The sequence below is a fragment of the Lagopus muta genome, chromosome 1, assembly GCF_023343835.1.
Source record: "Lagopus muta isolate bLagMut1 chromosome 1, bLagMut1 primary, whole genome shotgun sequence".
Lineage (NCBI taxonomy): Eukaryota > Metazoa > Chordata > Aves > Galliformes > Phasianidae > Lagopus > Lagopus muta.
In genome coordinates, this window is record NC_064433.1 from 102095976 (window position 1) to 102120322 (window position 24347).

The 24347-nt window shown below is 42.9% G+C and overlaps 1 protein-coding gene across 2 annotated transcripts in view; it reads right to left on the minus strand.

Annotated features, from left to right (window-relative positions):
* Window positions 1–18934: 18934 nt before the first annotated feature.
* Window positions 18935–24347, minus strand: part of CYYR1 (cysteine and tyrosine rich 1) — a 56835-nt gene continuing 51422 nt past the window's right edge. Inside the window, exons 3-4 of one of the 2 annotated variants that reach the window (XM_048968117.1) lie at window positions 23904–24061; window positions 18935–21600 (exon numbers count right to left, since the gene is read on the minus strand). In XM_048968117.1, coding sequence (XP_048824074.1) covers window positions 21467–21600; window positions 23904–24061 — 292 coding nt within the window. In that variant the 3' untranslated portion in view covers window positions 18935–21466. The remainder of the gene's footprint in view (window positions 21601–23903; window positions 24062–24347) is intronic. The other variant, XM_048968124.1, reaches the window with a different exon arrangement.

Genomic DNA, 24347 nt, shown 5'->3' on the forward strand with positions numbered 1-24347 from the left:
TTCCATGAATTTCACTTTCTTTATCAAAATGAATTTCCAAGATAAATGTTAAGAACATTCAAGAATATTTGTCTTGAAGATGATATCCTGTAGGAGTTATGCTGACCCATGCAGTCAAGTGATCTGCGTGGCACAGCTGCAGGTGTGACTGCATCTCCGCAGTGTTCCCTCACTTGGATTTCTCCTCTCCACCAGATTGCCGAGGTCTGCTCCTGGGGCAGTCTCAACTTGCTCTTACATTAGCAGTGCTCTTGATGTGAGCTTCACAGTGCTGGGGGTCTGCATGAGTTCAGGTGTGTACATATACAGGTTGGCATAACTCAAAAAATTGCCTTTTAAAGTAGGAATGACCCATTTTGATATTTGAAGAGTAGAACTGAGTACAGATTTTAAGCTCATCGTGAAAGAAGCCCCTGTCTGGTTCCATAAACAGTAGCATTCTTTGAAGGAAGATGAATTTTTAATGTGTCAAAGCCCTCACATTCTTCCTTATTTCTGTTATCTGGACCATCAAGTAGTGGATTCCTAGGTTCAAAGGAGACTCAAACACAATCTAAAAGCCTTTTTCTCCCCTTTCTGCCCATTTTCTCAGACGTTTTGTGTGATTTAATCACTGGTGTTGGCACTGCAATGTTTCTGCAGAACATAAGGCAAACGTAAAAGAACAACTGCATGCATGTGCAGTTATGTCACAAGTGTTGAGGAGTGAGGGGCATTCACCAGCAAATGACCATATTATTCTCAAGTGAAAGAAGAGACAACTTGACATGACAGGGACTTCAGGTAGGTGAATCCTCACCTTCCTGGTGAGGATTAAGGTACAAGCTTAAGTTACAAGCTCCGTTTGCACTGAGGAATCTCAGTTATTCTTCTAACACTGATGTTCACATCTTTCACGTTACTGTCCACATGAACACTGCAGGCAACCCTTTTTAGAGCCAGGCTGTCCTGACCTTCTAACACTCCTTTAGATTAGAAACATCTATTCTAAAGACCAAAGCCCTGGTGGAAGAGGGAGCTTCAAGAAAGCTTATAGAATGTGCTTCAGTTTTCACTGGGGCTCATTATTTGTCCTGCAAAATTCTTCCATCCATAAGCCAGGACTGGGGAATTAACTTTTTGAAAAATACAAAAGAAAAAAAAAAATCTCAGAATTATTCTGTCTTCATCTGTTCCCACTCATAGGTTTCTATTGAAGACAACTCACCATTGTGGCTAAAAACTAACGGAGGCCCCTTCTACTTTGCATGGTCCTCTGTACAGTCCTGCTTCCATCAACAAACACACATCCCCTCTTCTCCCTGGTTGTTACAGGTGGTATAGGTGATGTGGCTGGCAGTCTCCTGAAAGCTTTTTCCCTAGCAGATGGTGGCATGCCACTCCTGTAATCCATTCAACTTCTTTAGCAGCCTCACCAGATCCTGTCTCAGGTGCTTGCTGGCTTAAAGTGATTCTGTTTTACAGTAGCCTTGTGTAAGAGGAAAATACCATCCCTACTGTGCACACAGCAAGCTGAGGGACAGCAAAGATTAAACTCTGAAAAATCACAGTTGTAGGTGAGTAATGAGCAAAAGCAAAGTACTTCCAAAGTGAGTGCCCTATTCACTGAACCATCATATTAACAGTTATATATATTTGGAAAGGAAAACGAGGTTAAAGTAATGTGGGAAGGAGACATCTATTAAAAAAGAGAGGACACGTGGGAAAGAAAGATTTATCACCAAAACTTCATGGAACTGATTTTACTGGAATCAGGCAATTTTCCTCCATTTTGGCTGTTTGAGAGTGTCCCCTTTTTGCACAACTTTTTTGGGCAACTTTCCTTATTTCAGTTGCTGCCCCTGTGAACATGGGATGTATTGGAATGACAAAGGACAGTGAATAAGGGAGCAGTGTCTGCTTAGAGCTAGGAACTGAGAGGTTGGCAGGAAAGGGACCATCAGGACAGTGAGAAGAAAATCTCTGGTTAGTTATTGAGAACCATCATATAAATGAGTTAAACACTGACCTGTGGCTGGGGGTTTCTCAGCAACACAGCACTCGACACTGTCTATTCAAACTGAGGCAATCTGGGGTCAGAGTTTTGTACTGAGGAAACGTCTCAGAGCTTCAGGCACCACAGCTTAGGAAACTCAGGCCAAACGCAGTATAAACAGGAGGGAAAAAGGAAAAAAAGAAAATGTAAAACCAATTCTTCAAAGTGAGCAAAATGACAGTCATTCACTGTCCGTTGGATATCCCATAAATAGGGTTATCAACAGACACACATATTTGGGAAGCTTCTGGAAACTCAAAGGCTGCATATAAATAATTGTGTACACTATGAATTTATAGAATACTCCCATTTTCATCACCTTCTTTTTTGCAACAGAGATAAGAATCTAGATCATTAAACCACCATTTCCTAAGACAATATTATTATTATTAAATAAAAGCAGCAGATTTAGAGAATTAATAATAAAATATGGATTATGTTTTCTTGGGTAGAAAGATTCACTTCACAATATATTGCTTGCAATAAAGGGTAATCCTCAGATTTGGTGCAGTGATATTAATTACTAAGGAGAGAATGAAAGAAATCACATCAGATTAAGGTTCTTCTGAATCACATTGGAGAAGGAGTGTATCTTCTGACTAAATGGGTTATGTTGCAGATGTAAATGGAAATTAGCAGACAACCCTCAGCTCTGCCTGCCTCTAACAGTTCTCCACATGACTTCTTGCGGTTAGGCCCAGGGGAGAACAACTGATGGCAGAATGATTATTTCAGCTTCCTCTACTATTGTGCCTCAGTCTTTCTCAGAAAGAGGGGGATATTAATTATTCCACCTCTCCCCTGTACTGCAGAAAAATTTGAGTTCAGATCAGAATGCAATGCATATGTAGCAAATAATTAGAAAATCTTTTTGATATGAAGAATGGGAAACGTCACACAGACGAGGTGGCTTCATGTATTACTGCTGGAGAAATGATAAATTTCAAATAACTGATGTAAGATAAGATCACAGTCAATTAAGCCATGCAATAACCATGTTCCCATACAAGGAAGACCAAGGTACATGCTTCACATGTTGCTGTGAGACTGTTCACATTGATTTGGGTGTGTTCAGTCCAAATTCAGACAAGGACGTTGCCCTTCCAGAAGAGCTCAAGGCAGCGTGAAGGAGGCTGGGCCCTTCTGCACTTTTAGTAATGCTTCTCGTTGGGAGCTATTTCTTTAATTAACCTACACACATTTCATCCTTAATAGAAACAAAGTTTGGGAATGTTCTGGGTTCTGGTGGGCAGGCACCTTCCCAAAGCCCCTTCTCAATAATTACTCCAGCTCCATGCCTTCAAATGCCTCAGTCTCAACTTAATGATCTTTTCCATCCTGCTAAGGAGCAGATCAGGAATCCTCAGAAGGATCCACACTGCTGAGATGCATCCATGGTTGGCTGGAGTACCTGAAGCACTACTGGCCTTGGGCCTATGGCCCAGCACCAGGGGGTGGAAAGCAGGAGGGATGGTGCACCCTACCACAGGATGCTCTTGGAAGTGCTATACAGGGAATTTGGGCAACCAGTAGCAGCAGGCTGAGCAAAACAGGTAGGCAGCCCCAGAGATAATGTGAACTCAGCAGGGAGGAGAAAGTTTTGTCCCAGAGCTTCTGTACAGCAGGGTTGGAGGGATAAGCATCAATCTGCCAGTCTATCCTGGATGCCAAGAAATCTCACCTATGTGTACAATCAATGAATACGCAGATGGTATAGTATATGCAGGAGTTTGTCTGATTTAGTTATGATACTAGAGTAAGGAAAAGAGAACACTCACCCTATCCTGGGCTCGTGTAATAAACTCCAGTGGAGTAGCTCTCCAGAAGAGATCCTTCCCCACTGGTAGCCAGCTCTTAAATGGGTCTAGGAGAGGTGCAGCCAGGCTCCACCCCTTCTGGCATCACAGCTGAATTGCCTTCACCTGTGCTCCCATGGCTGACTCATTGCTCGCCTCAGGTGATCAGAGGTTCAGGCCATGATTCAGCAGTTCCCATACACCTATGTGTGCTGAGTTCAAAGCGTATGTCCAAGATACCCTGTGGGAAACTCAAAACAAAACAAGTTCTGAAATACTAACATTTTCCTTAAAATGCAGTGAGGTTACACCACCGTATGCCTATGCGGTGTTTGTATGTTTATTCCTCTTTTTCTTAGCTGTGTAGAGACCCTGACCTACATCATTGCTATTTGGTGAAAAGAGTAAGGCCACACTGCAGAGAAGGTCTTCAACTTCTAAACTTTGGGGGTACTTTTTTAAAGGCATGGATTTAACTGTCCCTCTTAGAAAGATGAATAAAATGAAAGTACTGTGTTTCTACTCAGTGCTGGAGGGCTGACTATGCTGTACAGTGTGCTGTTCTCTGCCTTGTAAGAACACAATCCTTCCAAATAGCAAGACTTGTTTATGCCAATTTGTGACATGGTTTTTCCGTGAAGAGCTATTATTTACTCGAGGTATTCCATGGAGCTTCATGTAACAGAGAAACAGCTATGGCCTAGAGATAACAACATAACACTTTGCCCTTCATAAATGCCATTTAATGAGTAATTTAATCAGTATTTAAAAAATGAGTAAAAGAACATTTTGGGGATATTTTTAACATTGATGTTTAAGTCCTTCCTAAGGAAGAGACTGGCTTATATCATCCTCGTAGAGGAGCCCTGCCTTGTATCTGGGGGCAAGATCTCATCCGGTCTGTATCAACTCAATTTTGCTGGAGGCTGATCTGTCTTTTGGAAGAAGAGATAGCCATGTAAATCTGAAACCCAAAAAAGGAAAGCACCCATCCAAGCAAACAGAGAAATGCTGTCTATTGCTCCACCCACTTTGTTCCCAATCACCTCCGTCCCTCAACAAACTCCTCGCATAGCACTCTCTGGAAATCAGGATCTCATACAAAGAAAAGGAAAGGCAAAAGAGAAAGGAAAAGGGAAAGGAATAGGAAAGAAAATAGGGACAACAAATATTTATTTCTGAAACTCTGATAGTTCTGATAGCTCCCAGCCATTTCTTCACTTTTTCTTTTTTTTTATTAGAAGGGCCAAACAACCTGTAAGGCAATGAGATGGCTTCTGTGCTAGCTTAGAGTCTTTTCTGGGCCTGAAAGGTCCCAAAAAGGACAAGGGCTCTGCCTTGAAGAGTATCTTAAAAGAGATGCAGAGTTTCATTATTTTTTGGAGGCAGCATTTAAAACTAAATGGTACACAGTGTATTTGAAGAAATACAACTTTCCTTTGATATAACTACACTATGAGGTGTTTAATTCCAGCATACTTACTCCCACTCAGGAAGAACAGCATGAAGTAGCCAAACGAGGCATACTTATGCCAATGTAACTGTGTCCTCAAAAATCCTAAACATATGTTGAGGAGTGGAGAAAAGGAGAAAAAACAAATTGAATTTACTAAAGAAGCCATTAAAATTAGATTATTTCAGCTCAGATAAGTCAGAAAGGAAATATTTGATGACCTACTAAACTGAATGTTAGACTCCAGTCAGCTCTAAATAACAGGTCAGGGCACTCTGCTCCACGGAGTGCAGGGCTCTTTGCCATAGCAAACGTATTGGCTGTCATAATTTCTGGGGACTGCCAAACTTGGGACTTTGGCACCCATGAGCAGACTATCTGGTTACAGCAAATGTGCCCAGGTTTCATGGTAGAACATGTCCACCTCTACGTTTTTCTGTTACTTTCTTCCACGTGCTTTGAAGTGACACAATGAAGAATTGTGTATCTGTGGATAGTCCAGCCATGTTGTGTTGGGATTTCACCGATCACTCACTCACAGAAGAGAAATAAAGGGCTCAATGCTGCTCACCTTACTGAGAAGGAGGAGTTAGACTCAAATCAGAAGAGTTGGTTCAAGGGACTACTACTTATTTGCTCACACTTTTGCTCCAGAAGCAGCCTTCAGAAGGAAAAGGAGAGGGCAGTGATGTATGAAATTCAACAATGGGCATAAAAAAGTGACTTGCCAAACTACCTGCTGACTTCAGCCTCATTAAACTCTCATTTTTGGCAGTGTTTCATGAAGGAGCTGTCATTTCCCAGCAGGGAATGGAGGCTCCAGCCACTAAGGACTGAGGCAGTCCAAGGAGAGGGGCTTGTGGGGTACCCAATGTACCCCATGGCTGCATGACAGCACTGTGGACCAAGCCCAATACCCCAGTCCAGAGCCCCCAGCAAATGGGGACACTGATAGGAGTCTCCACTGTCATGGAGACTGAGGCAGCATGCTGCCCTTCCTGCTGCTGAGCAGCCATTGGGTTCCATCCAATTGGGTGCATAAAAGTTGAACTCACAGCTTTGGCTCAGCTTTAAATGGGAAGAGAGCTCTTCCTTTCTTGAGCTCAGCTGACATTTTTAAAACTGCATCTTCACTATATGAACTATAGGTATTTGCCTATTTATTTTTTGTAAAGCTGTGAGACAGCTAATACCTGGCAATTATCTCACTTAAAAAATTTTGGGGGTCTGAAATCCTGTTGTCTGCATAGTGGGGTTGAGGAAAGGAAAATTATTGTCAATACTAAAACAAACAATCACCCAACCCTGACTTTTATTCCCTCTTTATTTTACAACAAGATAACTATGACTAGTTATACTAGTTATTAGCTTAGCCTGTGGTTAAACACTTTTTTTTTTTTTAATTTATTCCTTTTTCTTTTTTTTTTTCCCTGTACCCTTTCAGTCTGAAGATTTCCTGGTTAGAAGTATGAATGCATGCACAATCAATATGAATTTTCTAGAAAGTTCTGTGAAGATGCTTTAAGTCTATTTCAAAGATAGGCTTTATTTACTGCAGCGAGCAAGTGACTGGCAGCATTTGATCTGAAGACCTATCTATCTGCCTCTTTCCAGGTCCACCAACCCTACACTGGGGCATGGTCAATCACACAGCAGATGATGGCCACTTCCTAGCTTCTCTGTCCAGGACTAAATAGCTCTTGTATAATGGCACCAATAAGTCTGTTGAGTGTCCACAGCAAAACTTGGAAAGTCCTCAGAATCTGCCCCCCAAAAACCCTCTGGATGGATAATGAAGAGATTAAAAAAAAGCAGGAAAACTAGAAGGCAAGGCAGTCTTAGTGCAAATGGACTACAAACCCAGAACACGTCCTGCAACAAGCAAAAGGGGTATAATACTTTCACTAACAGTCTTGGGGCAGGTTTGGTAGTTTGCCAGTCATAACAAGAATTAACATTAGTGGTACAGTCTCAGCTAAAGTCTGTGTAGTTAAGTTGCTGTATTGCAGGAAAAAAATGAAGATCAGTGAGCAGAGCCAATGATGAGCTTTAGCCACACTCAGAAATACCACACAGGTAACAGAAATCATGTTAATCACCAGCAAAGCACTCCACAGGAGCTTCATCTTCAATGCGAGTGGATGCTCAGACCAAAATATTTCTTTAAGTAACATTACTTTTTTTTCATGTCTATTTTTGGTGGGATACAGATCTCATTCATCTCAACATGGCAAACACAAATTTACCAGTAATGATATGAATCATAGAATCACAGGTCCTGGGTTGAAAAAGACCACAATGATCATCCAGTTTCAACCCCCCTGCTATGTGCAGGGTCGCCAACCAGCAGACCAGGCTGCCCAGAGCCACATCCAGCCTGGCCTTGAATGCCTCCAGGGATGGGGCATCCACAGCCTCCTTGGGCAACCTGTTCCAGTGTCACCACGCTCTGTGTGAAAAACTTCTTCCTCATATCTAACCTAAACCTCCCCTGTCTGAGTTTAAAACCATTCCCCCTTGTCCTATCACTATCCACCCTTGTAAACAGCCATTCCCCCTCCTGCTTATATGCTCCCTTCAAATACTGAAAGGCAACAACGAGGTCTCCCTGGAGCCTTCTCTTCTCCAAGTTTAACAAGCCCAGTCCCCTCAACCTTTCTTCACAGGAGAGGTGCTCCAGTCCTCTGATCATCTTAGAGGCCCTCTTCTGGACCTGCTCCAAGAGTTCCATGTCTTTCTTGACAGCAACAGAGGTGCAAGAGCAAGGAACTCACAGAAGTGATCCTGGAGCATAATACAGCCCCTCCAGAGCTGAGTATGTGCCCTTGATGGCTGATCTGCTTGTCATATCCTCCCTACTGCCCTCCCAACTGTGTTACAGCACATGAGAAATCAGACTTCCATATCACTATGCAGACTTAACATGAAGTCTGGCTGGCACATTTAATGAACAGTGCTAGCAACACATTTCAGCTGGCAACCTTGTATTTAACACTTCTGTGGGCAAAACTGAGTATTTTGTTATGCTCTATTACATTTCTAAGTTCAAGTTTTCACTCAGACCCTAACAAGATACTGAATAGTTTTTTCCTCAACTACACAGAGAATAGGAAATCATACATAAAAGAAATAATAAAAAACAAAACTATTTTGTGATTACATTGTCTCTATTAAGTAAGGACTGTGAAAAAGAGTTACGCTCGCTACTGGTTATTCATACCTTCTATGAGTAACTGACACATCCTCAAGTAATGACTACTATCCACGTTAGCTATAAAATACCATTTTCACTACGACTGGAATGACTGCTACTGGCTGTCAATTAAAATATATATCATGTGCCAGACAATAGAAGCTGACAACACCAGGAAGAAATAACACTTGACAGTCCCTTGGGAAATATACACAAGAAGGCAAGAGAAGACTGAAAATTGCTGAAGATCGCTATCTATAGCTCCTTACTTTTAAACACCAACCTCTAAGATATGAGGAACACAAAGATTTATCTGTACTCAAAAACTTCTCTTACCTCCTGTTGTTCAATCCCCTTTTCATAATCAGGATGACTGAAATCTTTCTGAATTATAGACTGCATTAATCATCTTCTAAAGAAGAAGTGCCAAAATCACTCCCATTGCCCAGCATGATAAATTTTTCTTAACAGAAATCTCTGGATGCTGTTTTCCAGCTCTTGTATCCAGGGTCCATTGGAACTAATTACCTTCAAGTGAGGAAGTGTTCAGGTGAAGCTAATTACCTGAAGTGAGGAAATCTTCAAGTGAAATTCAGGGAAAGTTTATCATTTTGTTTGCCTTGCGCAGGAAGGAGAACTACTTCAGAAGCTGGAAATGGGAACAAAATTTTCTAACCTCTCCTGTAGGCACACAAGTATAAAAAGCTTTATACAGAGAAGCTATACTACATCTCAAAAGTTCAGAGTCTGGAAACTGCAGAGCTGTCATGCAATAGTCTAATAGTTCCCATGACTGCATGCAGAACATCTCTCCCTAAGGATGCTCAGAGCAGCATTCCCTCCCTCTCTCTGCGTTGCTGGACTCTGCGGGAGGGCAAGGACAGGCAGAGCCACTGCCAGAGGTCAACTCCTCTTGAGGCATGGAAGAAGCAAATGGCAAAGATTTAACTGCCCTTTTGCACTGCAAGGGTCAAAAATACCAGCTCATCAAATTGATGTAAAATGAATAAGTATATTTCTGGACACAGGTCCCACTTTGCTTAATCCATCTTTATCACACATGCAAGCTGTATGTGAGGGTCATGGTGAACAGGGCACAGGAAAGCCAGACACTTTGTCTAGACTGGCAGAATTATTCTCCTGTTGCAGACAGAATGGATAACTGTTGTCCTATTTCATTTATGAAAACTCTGATCAGATGCCTTGACTATCAAGGATCTAAATAAGTCTGTCACACATTGATGGGAAAGTGCTTTAAAACTTCAGTGAATCTTGAGCTCCAGCTAGTGGGATGCTTTGTTTTGCCTTACTTCCAACAAGCCAAGATCTAAGATCTGAAAAAAAAACCAAAACGCTTATTATCCTTATTGGGATCATAAAAATCACTGTCTAAGCTTACCAGTGAATAGATCAGGCTCGGAAAAGAAGTTCTTTGCACTCACTTGGTGAAAGAAACGATGTTGGGTTCCTGATCATTTTAAAATGAATATGACTTGTGTAAGGGATAGGAAGGTCAGGATGCTCCCTTTTGGCTTCAGAGACAAGCATAATAAGACTGTGTTTGTGCCATGGCATTCCTAGGGTTATTGTTTATCAAGTCAATCTTTCCACAGCGCTTTGATCCTTGTGATGTACAGTATCCCCTCTTTACATTACATCACTAGTCACAGCTCATTCACAATTCCATTCACTATAGGTGACCAGAAATTATGAACAGCCAATAAGCACCGAAAGTAAACACAGATTTTAAGATTTTCCAATGAAAATAACTACTGGCTTTTGCCTCATTCCCTTTACCACCCTGCATGTGCCACTCACCAACCACTGCTGAACCTGGGAGCAGCTACTTGTATGCTAGTGAATGAGGACACACAGTCAGGATAAGTGAGCTCCCCTGCACTGGGCTTACCTTGCAAGGTTTTGGTAGCGGGGTGGGCCTCCATTAGCAGAGCCCAGCACTGCCCTGTGTCAGAGCAGAGCAGCTCCATCTGCTCCAACAGTGACCCACCACTGCTGGGGCTGAGTCACAAGTGATGCTGGGTGTGCTCTGGGAGAATGGAGTCCTTATATCAATCCCATGAGCCTTTTTTCATTATGTTTTCTCCCTGTCCTTTTGATGAACGGGGTGAGAAAGCAGTATGATAGAGCTGAGCTGCCCATCACTGGGAAACCACCACACACCCAAGGACACACTGAACTGCTCTGTTTTGATTACAATGACATGGTGACAGCAGGTAACTTTGTTTTACTCTACCACTCATACACGATGGAGACCATTAATGCTCCTCCATATTCTCTTGTAGATTATGAAGACAGCTGTACAGCAATAGCTAAACTAGGGCAGTGGTAGCAATCTTAAGCACATGTTTACAATTTGTTAGTAAAGAACCCAAAATTTATCGCTCAGCTGGGATGATTTATCTGTCAATTCATCACTTGATGCACAAATATATCCGTTGATTTTCAAAACCTCAATGAGATCACTGATCCCCCAGCATTCACCCCAGATGAAGAGTACCACCAAATGAGGAATAGTAAAGCAGTTCATCTGCATCTATTTTCATTCTTATATCTATCTCAATAATTTACCTGATTAGATCATGGCTGAGGCACATTAGTGGAGACTGCAGAACCACAGCACTTCTTAGATGAATGCCCACAAGAACCCTGCCTTGTATTTTTAAGCACAGAACTAATGATGATGATAATTGACAAGGGCAGCCTCAGATGATTTCATAAATTCTTGGTACACGAGGTAGCAACTACAGAAACAAGTTTGTCTCTTAGCTGCCAATAAACAGCAGGTACCATGATATCTCTTCATGGCTTGGCAGGTAATTAACCATCCCAAGCTCATTATCGTAACAAAGCGGGTCACTGCTACCAGTCTCTCTTAAACAAAGCCAGTCACAAGTATACACATTTATTCCATGCATATGCTCTGCATATCCTGTTGTACACCCCACATAGTCTGTAGTTGCTATTATTTAAATTTCAGAGAACAGTGAAATATACATTAAATTTTTGAGTCCTGTTATGTAGGTTGACTGGATTCCCAGCCATAGGTTAACATTTTGGGTAATTAAGCACAGCACAGTCACCAAGTTCCCACCTGTATAAAACCCAGGGATGTTACATATCTAAAAATTAAGCCCAGAAGTGTATTATATTTCAACTACAACAGCAACAAAAAAGAAAACTTCCTGGTATGGTTTTTCATACAAAACCAGATCCAATGCAAAACAGAGGGCCAGAGGTGCCAAAATCACAGCAGAGCCCCAGGTAATGCTTGCGTTTTGGAGCTGTGTGGATTGCTGATGTACACCCTCCTCTTTGGTTAAAGGCAGCTCTACAGGGAAGGGATCAGGTCTCCCTTCAGAAATAGGGAACATCCTGTCAACTGGATAGCTGGAAATACACAGAGCAAAATGCATCTCTCAGAGCCGAGATAAACCTGGGGGCATGTCTTCTTTTTCCATTTCCATTAACTCTCTCTAATTCGCTGTTCATATTTTGATTTGGGGAAAACCCAGAGAGGGGAGGTTGATCACTACAGCTTGGGCTGAGGGTGATCTCAGGATAGCTGGTGAACAGCTCATGTTCCTTCCCTGTGGAGGAGGTGATGTTTAAACCTGGGTACAGATTACTCCTGCAGAGCCTGATCCTCCCACACAGCTCCTGAAAAGTGGTAATGCAGTGGGGGCAGGTTGAAGGGGCTGCCTACAAACATCTTCCTATGATCAGTGCTCCTCAGAAAGGCTCTTTGGCAAGTGGCAGGAAAATAAGGACATAGCCCAGAGGGATCTTGAGGGAGTGTGTGAAATGAGGACAACGAGGTGAATCACTGGTACAAATGCTGTAATAGTAAAAGATGGGGCAATGTGGATAAACTGGTGAAAGGCAATGCCAGTGTCCAGATTGACCTCTGTAACAGGACTTTCTGTTAACATAATATGACATTTACTGAGAGAATTTAGAATCATAGAATCATGGAACTGTAGAATCACCAGGGTTGGAAAAGACCTCCAAGATCATCCAGTGCAACCGTCCACCCACAGTATTTCCCAATAAACCATGTCCCTCAATAAAACATCTAAGCATTTACTGAACACCTCCAGGGATGGTGACAACCACCACCCTGGCCAGCCTTTTCCACCACTCTTTTGGAGAATAAATTTTTCCTAATATCCAACCTGAACCTTCCCTGACACAATTTGAAGCAACTCCCTCTAGTCCTACTGCTAGTTACACGGAAGAAGAGACTGACCTCACCTTGCCACAACCTCCTTTAAAGTAGTTGTAGAGAGCAGTGAGTTCTCCCTTGAGCCTCCTCCATATTGAACAATCCTAGTTTTCTTAGCCACCTAAGACTTGTGCTCCCGACCCCTCACCAGCTTTGCCATCCTTCTCTGGATGTGCTCCAGGGTCTCAAAGTCTTTCTTGTGGTGAGGGACCCAAAACTGAATGCAATACTCAAGGCGCAGCCTCACCACAACTGAGGACAGGGGGACAGGGGGACAATTACTTCCTTGCTCCTGCTGGCTGCACTATTTCTGATACAAACCAGTTTGCCATTGGCCTTCTCGACCACTTGTGAATACTGCTGGATCATGTTTAGCTGAGTGTTGACCAGCACCCCCACGTTCATTTCTTCTACAGAGTCCTCCAACCACTCTGCCCCTAGCCTGTAGCATTGCCTTGTTGTAGCCAAAGTGTAGGACTTGGCACTCAGTCTTGTTGAACTTCATCCCATTGGCCTCAACCCAGCTATTCAGACTTTCCTCTGAAGTGCTTTCCTATTCTCAGAAAGACTGACACTTCCTCCCATATTGGTGTAATCTGCAAACTTATTGAGGATGCACTCAATCCAAAACCTCATCCAGGCTATCAATAAAGATACTGAACAAGACAGGCTCCAGTACAGAGAGACTCCCAGGCCCCTGGAGAACATCACTTGTGACTGATTACCAGCTGGATATAACTCCATTCATCAACACTATCTGGGCCTGGCCATCCAGTCAGTTCTTTACCCATGTTTACCTGTACAAACCATGGGCTGCCAGCTTCCCCAGGAAAAACGAAGGACAGTTTCCTAGCCATGGAAAAATCGCTTTGCTCATGTTCCTGAAAATGAACATATTTTAGATTTGTGGTGAAGATTATGGACTAGAATGGCTTATCTGGTATTTATGCAAGAATCAAACACTGCCTTGAGCCCTCATCCACTGAGACGTTTCCTGCAAGTAAGTAGGTAAAGACTGAGGCATTACTCAGCTCCTGATTCAGACACACTCCTTTAGGTGTAAGCTGCTTCACACCAGCTGTCTGTGCTGGGGGCAGGTCAGCTTGCCTCCCTTAGGAACCAGTTCCATGCCCCAGGCTAGCAAAAAGCACTTTGTTCAGAAGAACTTCAGCCTTTGACTTTCCTTTTGTTTTAGTTGACTTTAGTTCATTATTAGTCATTGCTGTGACATCAACGGTAACCAAAGGCTGCTCTTTCCTTATCTCCACTAAGGATGCAAAATACGAATCACACATAGCACAACAAAAATTCACATTTTTCCTTTCCAGTGATGTTATTTAATTTACATTGATTGATTAGGTATTTACCTTCTTCACAACAAACCACAGAGACCAACACAATTGCTCTAGGTACCAACTCCAGCCCATTGAGTTACGTTATCCCTGAGTCTGGGCTTCCTGGGATCTTCCGGCTTTCCTCCTGGCTGCATGTCAGCTCTTTAGCACAGTTCTAACATATACAATGATAGTGGCTGTCCACAGGAATAACGAACCATTCTCTACTGGTCACACAAAGTTAAAATGTGTTGATCATTTTGCTTTTCCTGTCCTGTTTCCTTTTTGTAAAATAAGGGACCATCACTGTTCCTTTCCTTAGTCTTTCATTTGTTCATCTAGTTTGACTACACATCAAAATCATGGTGGAGTGGGAGAGGGGTTTTTATAGTGAATGTACAATAATTCACACCTGGACTGGAACATGGCTTTCTGGACATCAGAGGTTGCTGCAATATGAGAGTAGCCAGTAGGCTGGGTGTTCCCATCAGAAAGTAACAAAAGGGACCACTCAACAAAAGGTCCTGATCACTATTTTCTCAAGGTGTATTTTCCAAGCACTGCCATTTTAGTGAAACTGAAGAAATATATTCACTATCTTTAACTGTTTACCTCAACTCTACCATAAGGTGTTCTGCATACTGTGAAATACCTGTTGTTTTTAATTCCAAGATTAAAATAATTATTTTTCTAGTTACTAAAGCATCTGGAGACCTTCTAGGATGAAAATGAATACAGAAAAAGAGAACATTAACTATTATAATAGACAGCTGTCAGTATGTTATGAACCATCCTACTACATTGACAAAGGGTCTTGAGAACACTGGCCTTAAATTGAAGAATGTATTTTACAGTACCAAGAACGCTGCTAATATCGATTCAAGTGGAGCAATCTAATCTTTTCATTGTGGCACTACTGAAAATCTGGTTCTTGTACATCAGTGAAACTATGTCTTTCAAAGTTGGCAGCACTAAAAATAAAAATCCTTACATTTTTTCATTAATTAAAAAAGGCTTACAATTGCATTAACAATCCTTTCACTGGAGTGTGTCATTTGGGTAATGGCAGCCTAGCACATTAACTTCCCTTGGCTTTGCCTTGGCCTTGTCACTCCTCCAACTGATTATTACCTAATTTCTAAAATCTCCCAAATGGGTCATTAGCTCTTAAATACATTTCTCCTGCTACTTGATATGTAAGCTAGAAAAACAGGCTGTCGGAGAGACTGGCTTAGAAGTAGCTTATTCTGGGGGAGAAAATGCCAGATTAAAATTAAGTTTGTGAAATGAATCATGGCTTGAAATACCTTCAAAACAGGATTAAATAAGATGCTACACAGAATTTTCTTCCTGCAAGAGAGGAATTGCATCAGAACATACGTAAGCATATGTGCTCTTGCAAGCACTTACAGTTCCTGCTGCTTCCAGGCCAGAACAACAATCATGCAACCAGTCAATCACCTCATGAGCTAGGCTATAAAACCCAGAAGATTCATGGGATCAAGTCCTGTGCCCCAGCCACAGTAACCTTCCCTGTCTTCCCAATTCAGCCTACAAACTATGAGCAAAGGCAGAGCAACCTGAGACCATAAGCAAATCAGTAGCACGCAGTCTAAGTATACAAATTGCCCAAGGCATTGCTATATTCACAGACCGAATTAGTGAGACTGTCCACTGCTAAGGAAGAAAAGCAAAAGATCATTCGTTCTCTTTCAGCCAAAGGTTATATTTTTGCATTTTTTCTTACTTCACAATCTGATGTAGGGCATGAGACTGAAATAAATCTGTATGACTGGGTAAAAATGCTTTGCATGAACCCACTCACCTGCAAGCTGTGTGAAGCAGAATAAATGACTACTGGCCAGCAATATCTGAACTGCAGACAGTTTGAACACAGAAGTGTTGAATAAATTACATGTTTCCACACAAAGAATGTAACACTGAAGGTGTAACAACATTTCAACTTTTTCAACAGAATTCAACTTCAGTATTAGCAAGTGCTCCCATTTGTTTATGCAGGTTATGTTTAAGTTCTCTTCCTTCACTTCCACGAATCTTTCACGCTCTCAGTTTACTTACTTATTTTCAGTGCAATCACCATTTGTTTTTCAAAAGAGGTTATTGTAAGAGGCATTAATTTTACCTAATTTGCTTTAAGGATGCCATCTGTATTCTTTATGCTCTTAGCAAGAACAAGGTAAGGTAAGAAGGTAAGAAGGGGGAAGTGGACAAAATGAGGGCCACTGGGGTTGAGCGGGTAGTTCGAGGCTCAACACAGAGCTTGATGGGTGATGAGGGTGAAGTTCAAAGGGATGGAGAGGGGAAGGAGGATGCTGCTTCCCTAATGTTGTCATGGAGGGCTGTGTGCTTTTTAGGAAAGACCAGCCGGTGAGGTGGGTGGTGGAGTTGCTCTTTATGTCAGAGAGCAGCTAGAATGTATTGATCTCCACCTGGGGGAGAGTGGTGTAGCAGTGGAGAGTTTGTGGGTGAGAATCAAGGGGCGGGCTGGTATGGCTGACACTGTTGTGGGTGTGTAGTACAGGCCCCTGATCAGGAAGATGAGGTTGATGAGGCCTTCCATAAGCAACTGGAAGTGGCCTCACAATCCCAGGCACTGATGCTTATGGGGGACTTCAACTATCCAGATATATGCTGGATAAGCAGCATGGCCAGGCATGCGCGGTCCAGACGGTTCCTGCAATGTGTTGAAGACAACTTTCTGATGCAGGTGGTGGAGGAACCAACGAGGGGTGTGGTGTTGCTGGATCTTATTCTCACTAACAAGGAAGGGCTTGTCAAGGAAGTAAAGGTTGGGGGCAGCTTGAGTTGTGACCACGAGATGGTGGAGTTCAAGATCCTGAGTGGAAGAAGCAAAGCAAAAAGTAGGATTGCTATCCTGGACTTCAGGAGAGCCAACTTTGATCTCTTCTGGGACCTACTTGGAGCTGTCTCATGGGCTAGTGTGTTAGAAGGTAAGGGGGCCTGTGAGAGCTGGTCAGCATTTAAACAGCTCTTCTTCCAAGCTCAGGATCGGTGCATCCCTGTGAGGAAGAAATCAGGAAAGGGTGGCAGGAGACCTGTGTGGATAAGCAAGCAGCTCGTGCACAAACTGAAAGGAAAGAAGAAGGCCTATGAAATGTGGAAAAAGGGTCTGACCACTTGGGAAGAATATAGGAATGCTGTCAGGGCCTGCAGGGATGCGACGAGGAAGACTAAAGCCCACCTGGAATTAAATCTGGCTAAAGTGATAAAGGGCAATAAAAAAGGCTTTTTAAAGTATGTTAACAGTAAAAGGAAGACTAGGGAGAATGTGGCTCCCGTGCTAAGTGAGGGGGGTGTTCTGATAATGGGGGATTACCCTGACTGCCTTCTTTGCTTCTCTCTTCAGTGAAAAAGCTCTCCCTCAGGAATCTGAGACCCTGGAGGTTAGTGAGAGGGTCTGGGGAATGGAAGACTTCCCTTTAGTCAGGGAAGAGGTGGTCCGAGAGCATCTAGGCAACACCAATGTTCACAAATGCATGGGACCTGATGGGATGCATCCACAGGTGCTGAGGGAGCTGGCAGAGTTGATTGCTGAACCGCTCTCTATCATCTTTGAGAGGCTTGGAGAATGGGGGAGGTGCCCGAAGACTGGAGGATAGCCAACGTCACTCTATTCTTCAAAAAGGGCAAGAAGGAAGATCCAGGTAATTACAGGCCAGTCAGCCTCACCTCTGTCCCTGGAAAAGTGATGGAACAGCTGGTGCTGGATGTCATCTCCAGACAACTGGGAGGAAAGGAGCTTATCAAGAGTAGTCAGCATGGGTTCACCAGAGGGAGGTTGTGTTTGACCAATCTGGTAGCCTTCTACAATGTTGTCATTGGCTGGGTGGTTGGGGGTGAGCAGTGGATGTAGTCTACCTTGATTTCAACAAGACTTTTGATACTGACCCCCACAACATCCTTATAACAAAGCTGAGGAAGTGTGGGATAGATGAGTGGACAGTGAGGTGGGTTGAGAACTGGCTGACTGGCAGAGCGCAGAGGGTCATTGTTGGTGGTGCAGAGTCCGGTTGGAGGCCTGTAAGCAGCGGTGTTCCTCAGGGGTCTGTGCTGGGTCCGGTCTTGTTCAACATCTTCATCAATGACCTTGATGAGGGGATAATGGCCACCCTCAGCAAGTTTGCTGATGATACGAAGTTGGGAGGATTGGCTGACACGCCTGAAGGCTGTGTTGCCATTCAGCAAGACCTGGACAGGCTGGAGAGCTGGGCAGCAAGAAACTAGATGAGGTTTAACAAAAGCAAGTGTAGAGTCTTGCCTCTAGGGAGAAATAATTGCACGCAACAGTACAGGTTGGATGGCCTGCTGGAGAGGAGCTCTGCAGAGAGGGACCTGGGTGTCCTGGTGGACGACAGGTTGGCCATGAGCCAGCAGTGTGCCCTTGTGGCCAAAAAGGCCAATGGCATTCTGGGGTGCATTAAAAAGAGCGTGGCCAGCAGGTCGAGGGAGGTGATCCTCCCCCTCTACTCTGCCCTGGTAAGGCCTCATCTGGAGTACTGCCTCCAGTTCTGGGCTCCCCAGTACAAAAAAGACAGGGATCTCTTGGAAAGAGTCCAGCGGAGGGTCACAGAGATGGTGAGGAGCCTGGAGCATCTCTCCTATGAAGAAAGGCTGAGTGAACTGGGTCTGTTCAGCCTTGAGAAAAGAAGACTGAGAGGGGACCTGATCCAGGTCTATAAATATCTAAGGTGTGGGGGGCAGAATGGCGAAGATGGACTCTTTTCAGCAGTGTGAGGAGACAGAAAAAGGGGAAACAGCCGGAAACTGCAGCATAGGAAGTTCCGCACCAATGTGCGCAAGAACTTCTTTACAGTGAGGTGACGGAGCACTGGAACAGGCTGCCCAGGGAGGTGGTGGAGTCTCCTTCTCTGGAGATGTTCAAGACCTGCCTGGATGCCTACCTGTGCGACCTGCTGTAGGGAACCTGCTTTGGCAGGGGGGTTGGACTCGATGACCTCTGGAGGTCCCTTCCAACCCCTACGATTCTGTGATTCTGTGAAGATGGGATGACCATTGAGAAGTAAAATCATTGTTTGGTATAGCCCAATATATATGGATCTGCAGAACATATTAGCATACTAAAATCAACATCCTCACTGGAGTTTTCATATCAAACAAATAGCTCTCAATCACTATGAAATTCTCAAACTGTTATTTCCATAATTTTCCACTGGAATACGTGATCTGTAGATAGTTATGCAGTACCTTTATGCAATATCATCAGAGACAACATACAGTCTCAAAGCTGAAAAGGAGGACTCTGTCACCACAGACTTTTAGTTGTTTTACAGAAACACCTTTTTATTCAAGAAATCTGCTCTGTAAATTGTCCTAACAAAGGTCACCGCTGGAGAAATTCTCCCTTTAAAGGGAAATTCATGATGATTTTCTTTCTCTATATTTTTTAGGAGACTGGATTTCTCACATATAAACTACTCTTTGGTGTGTCTGCGTGCTCAGTTCAAAGAAATGAAATACACATATGGGGTGAATGATAGTATTTGTTATCTACAGGTAACTTTTTGGCACAGAAAGACCATCTGGTGCTGAGGTAGTAGTGTAGAACGATGTGGTAGAAACACAATTTCCTACAGGAAAAAAAAACAAAAACCAAACATGCTTCTTTTATTCTTCACACTGACCAGTAGCCCAGATGGCAAGGTTGGAAGGCACACTCGACACCCCAACAGATGGTTCTAAGTAGGGAGTGGCAAAACCCAGTGCACAGAAAGTCAGACTTCACAGGAGGATTTCAACCAAGGAACATCTCTATCTTAGGAGAGGTCATGTTAGCAGCGAAGATGTCACAGGATGAAGTCCAAAGCAGAAGCAATTGTGAAGATAACCTAGTTCAGGATTTGTTACATCTGAGCAGCAAAACAGAAATGACAATGTAATTGTCCTTCCTTGGATAAAGCTCCAAGGAACCCCCAGCAACCAAAATCTGCGTCACAGCTTGGGTTTCCTGAGCAATTCTAGTTTCTAGCGCGATCTTCAAGAGGGTAAGGTTAGTCATCATGGAAAGGACAAATAAATACAATTACAAAATCTGAGCAAGAACAGTCACTTAGGTCTTGGATGCAAGAAAACTACTGAACAGCTTTTTTGCTCAGAGGTAAAAGCTACCCAACTCAAACTAAATATCTTGAAAAGAACCAGTGCCTTTGTGATTTGCATATAGAACTGAACACAATGCAAGTCTTATCACCGAAGGATGATGCTTTTGGTAACTGGATACTCTGTTGTGAAATAACTGCTACTCAGTAACAGCCCAATAAGCGCACGGAATACCTTAAACGATGAAGCTTTGAACTTTTTGTAGTAGAGATCAAATAATTTTGAACAACATGCATGACAAATGCAAAAAATATTGTTTGGTGAATTGAAGTTTTAGAATGCCCAAGACAGTATCTGAAAATAATGTGATGTTCACAGTCAATCTTCTCGTATCTTTGGTTAGAGTGGATACCATTATTACTGGAAAACAGTATGATTGCTTTTTTTAAAGAACATCTTCATGCAGCCCAACTGAAAGACAAACCTATGATGCTCTAATAATTGATTTCTTTTTCTTCTCCCACTTGTGAGTATTCCTGAATTAATATTCTTTTTTAAAAATCAACATATAATTTGGTTTTAAAAAGACACTGTAGCCTTGTCCAATGTGCAGAGTATTTCCAGCTAAAAGTTCACCAGCTATAAATTAGTGTAATTCACATATAAAAATGTGTTTATGTTTACATATTAGGCCATAAACTAGTCTCAACTTTCTTAAAAGGTAGGCACTTAAAACAACCTGCATTTGGCCAAAAATAACTCCAGCAGCACTTATCAGATCAATACGCACAGCTGATCATCATGTATTATCATCCCAAATTAGAAACTGAAGCTTCAGTCTTCCTTGTTCTTTCTTATTCCCCTTATTTCACAGAAAAGTGTATTGTGTTTGAAGACCACATCTCGAATTTTCCGGCAGAATAAGTCCCAGCAGCTGTCCCCTGTGTAATTTGAAATAGACCCTGTTGAATCATCTGAACCATGTGCATGTTCTTGAACAGGAAGACTCCAATACCCATTTGCTCTAAGAGGTTGCAGCTAAGGCTAAGCACCGATGCTAAACGCTACTCATCAGGCACTGACTTACAGGAACTCTTTCTTTTGTCACACATTGTTTAACCACGAGTTGTGATGGTCCAAAATGGACAGTATTCTTCTTTGTCCTGAGCCACAGAAAACCTCCTTGGTTATTTTGATGTTTGACCAGATATATTGGTGCAGAACCCATCCTACTTGTCCCTGAGCCAAAAATATTTGTTCCAACAGTGCTGGCTGTTTCAACAGGCAGTTAACATCAGGGTGAAGCCATGTCGTTATTTTCCAGAATAACCAGGGTAAGGAGGGGGTGGGGGATACTGTATCGAAGTCTGTGGGGTTGGAGTATAAGGTGGAGGTAGATCAACTGGGTACTCCATTTCATGTTCATAACTGTATGGTGGTGGAGTCACTAAAATGGGAGAAGGAAGAAGAAGTAGTTAAAAAACAGTATTTTTTGTATGCATGCATTTTCTAGTTGACATTCAGGCTTCCATAGAACAGATATAAAGTCTACTGACTTTATATTTACTTACTATTTACTTTCTTCAGACAGTCACTATACATTCACTCTATGTCAGCACAAGTCCTTGCTCACTGCCCTTTTTCACTGCTTATCCTTGTGACCGCAGACATGCACTGTTAACAATGTTTGAGTGGCCATATGGCACATGATACCAGGATGATGCAGCAGAGAACTACTGTTTTTCAGAGGAGAAAGGTTGGGTTTTCATCAGATCTCTTCCATCTGATTCTCTTTGTCATCAACACAGATTTATGTTGCCTAAAAACAATTATGAAGGCAGGGCCTTCGCTGATCTCTGAAACATCCTTTGGATCCCCAGAAGATGTGCGACATGCCATGTCAAACAAGGCAGAAAGTTCCTTGCAGCACAGCAGCATCACAGCTTCTGGGGCAAATCTGGACATCTTTCTAGAATGCTCTCAGGTCCCAAGCTGAGGAATAACAGAGTTTTCATTTTGTTCTCTCTAAAGGAGACTTCTGAGGAGAGCCCTGTGTTTGTAAACCAGATCAGTCATTCAGGAAAAAAAACCCCACAAAAATACTTGGAAATAGCTGAAAACCTTTTCTTCAATTACTTCTGCTACCCACAGAGGAGGATTAATTCATTGATCAAAAAGACAGTAAGTGCTGCAGAATTACAGTGTGGTAGGAACTGAAGGCCCCATATAAAAACCCCATTATGGTACTGTATGAATTTTAAGCTTGAGTCTGCTCTTTCTCAGTTCATGTCACCATGGAGGCCTTTTATTCCCAGCAGACTGGAATCAAAATATCACTTCAACAGAAAGAAAACAGAAACCTAGGATGTTTGCACTGGGGATAAGAGACTCAAGGCCCAGTGTGGTGGGAAAAGCACTCCCTGAAAACCTGTCTGCCACTGTAGCTGAGGCCTAAGGAAAAGCGTTTTCTTACTCGCTGTTCTGGCAATGGAAGAGGGAAATACTGGACACAAACTTTACAGAAAATCCAGTTTACTCATTACTACAGAAGTGTTCATGACAATGGAGAAAACAGATACCATTTGGGAGCTTGGCACAACTGCCAAAAAGTGCTACTGCTTGGAGGAAGAGAGGGAATGCAAAGACAAACTGCCTGGAGGTGGAGAGATGGGGGTGAGTCATAGCACATTTGGGGAGGAAAAGGCTACAGCCCCAGAGCCTTCATTTTGCTGTCATTTTTACAGCTTGTGGTGACTGCTAGATTCTAAAGTGGCTCTCCAGCAAATCATAGTAGGGAATATTGCAGTTTTATTTCATTACTCATCTCTCTATGCAAAACAATGTTGCCATGATAAGGATGATTACAGCTGGTTTTAGTTTAATGGAAAAGTAAGAGGATGAGGGAGAGAACAGACAATAAGAGCAGTGGATGTGAAGAAGGAAGACATACTAAATATTGCATTGCTTGCCCTTAAGTATACTTAATGCACCTGGGGTTTGCAGCAACCTTTGGAACTGAAGGGAATATAAAAGGAAAGTATCTCTTAAGAGTGGGAGGAGGGGACTTCATCTGTGAAAAACCATTGCCTTTTATTACAGTGAACTCTCAGTTATCCCTTGGCAGTTGCTCCTGTATTTGTAATTAATCATGTCACCAAAGCAGAGATATAGCTGTGCAGCATAAACACCGATACTGCTCCCAGGATCAGCTTTGCTCTTCAATAATGTAGCCTCATTCACATGATGGGAGTCCCAGGAAAATGACCTTGGTAGCCTAATGGAGAACCACCTTTGGTGCTCCTATACCCAACACCCTCCCAAGCAGGAGCACATCTGATACTTAGAACTGCCATGCACAGTCAGACCCCTTCTGTCTTTCACTAAGCACAACAGACGTCTCTGCTGCTTGCTCCAAGCTCCCACTGGTTCAGAACAAGGAAGAAAACCAATCGATTTCTCATTGGAGAGCCTCTGGCATGTGGAGAAAGCCCGTCTGACACAACACAGTGCTGCTCTGAACAGGACTTGAATGTGCTGCTGCCATACAGCTGTGCTGATGTGACATCTGGCCAGACTTCATTAGCCCACTGACCTAACGAACCCTGTGCGCACTGAGCTGTCTTGAGATTCTCCAGCAGGGAGCCATGCTGCTCCCTGCAGATCAGGAAGAGCTTTCACTGTGAAGCCAGGATTACCCACAGCTACACCTGCACCAGGAGCTCAGGCCCCATTTGCACCTGGCATCCTTACCTGGGTAGGTGCTGATGGTGTTGATGTGTGCTGTCCGGATGACCCCCACTCGGGTGCCACGGTTGTTCTTCATGCACATGCAGATGCAGATGGCAATCCCAGCAATCACTCCCATAATGAATACGATGCCGAAAACAATTCCAGCTATTGCCGTGCCTCTGCAAGGGGAATGGAAATATGCAGTAAGTCTCAGCCAAATAATGCTTAAAAAAGAAACAGAATTCTTTCCTCAGGAGTGGCCTCCATTTGAGCAAAAAAAAAAAAAAAAAAGAGAAAAAAGTGCATACTGATTACTGCAAATGCTACAAATTTTGACCCATGAGGATATCTGGATAGAAGAAATGAAAGATTTTAGAGATCAAAAGGAGAGACTGTTTCGAAGTCACCTTTGTAATTGTGCCAGATCACTCTCCTGACTTACCTATTGTACGTGAAATCATTCCA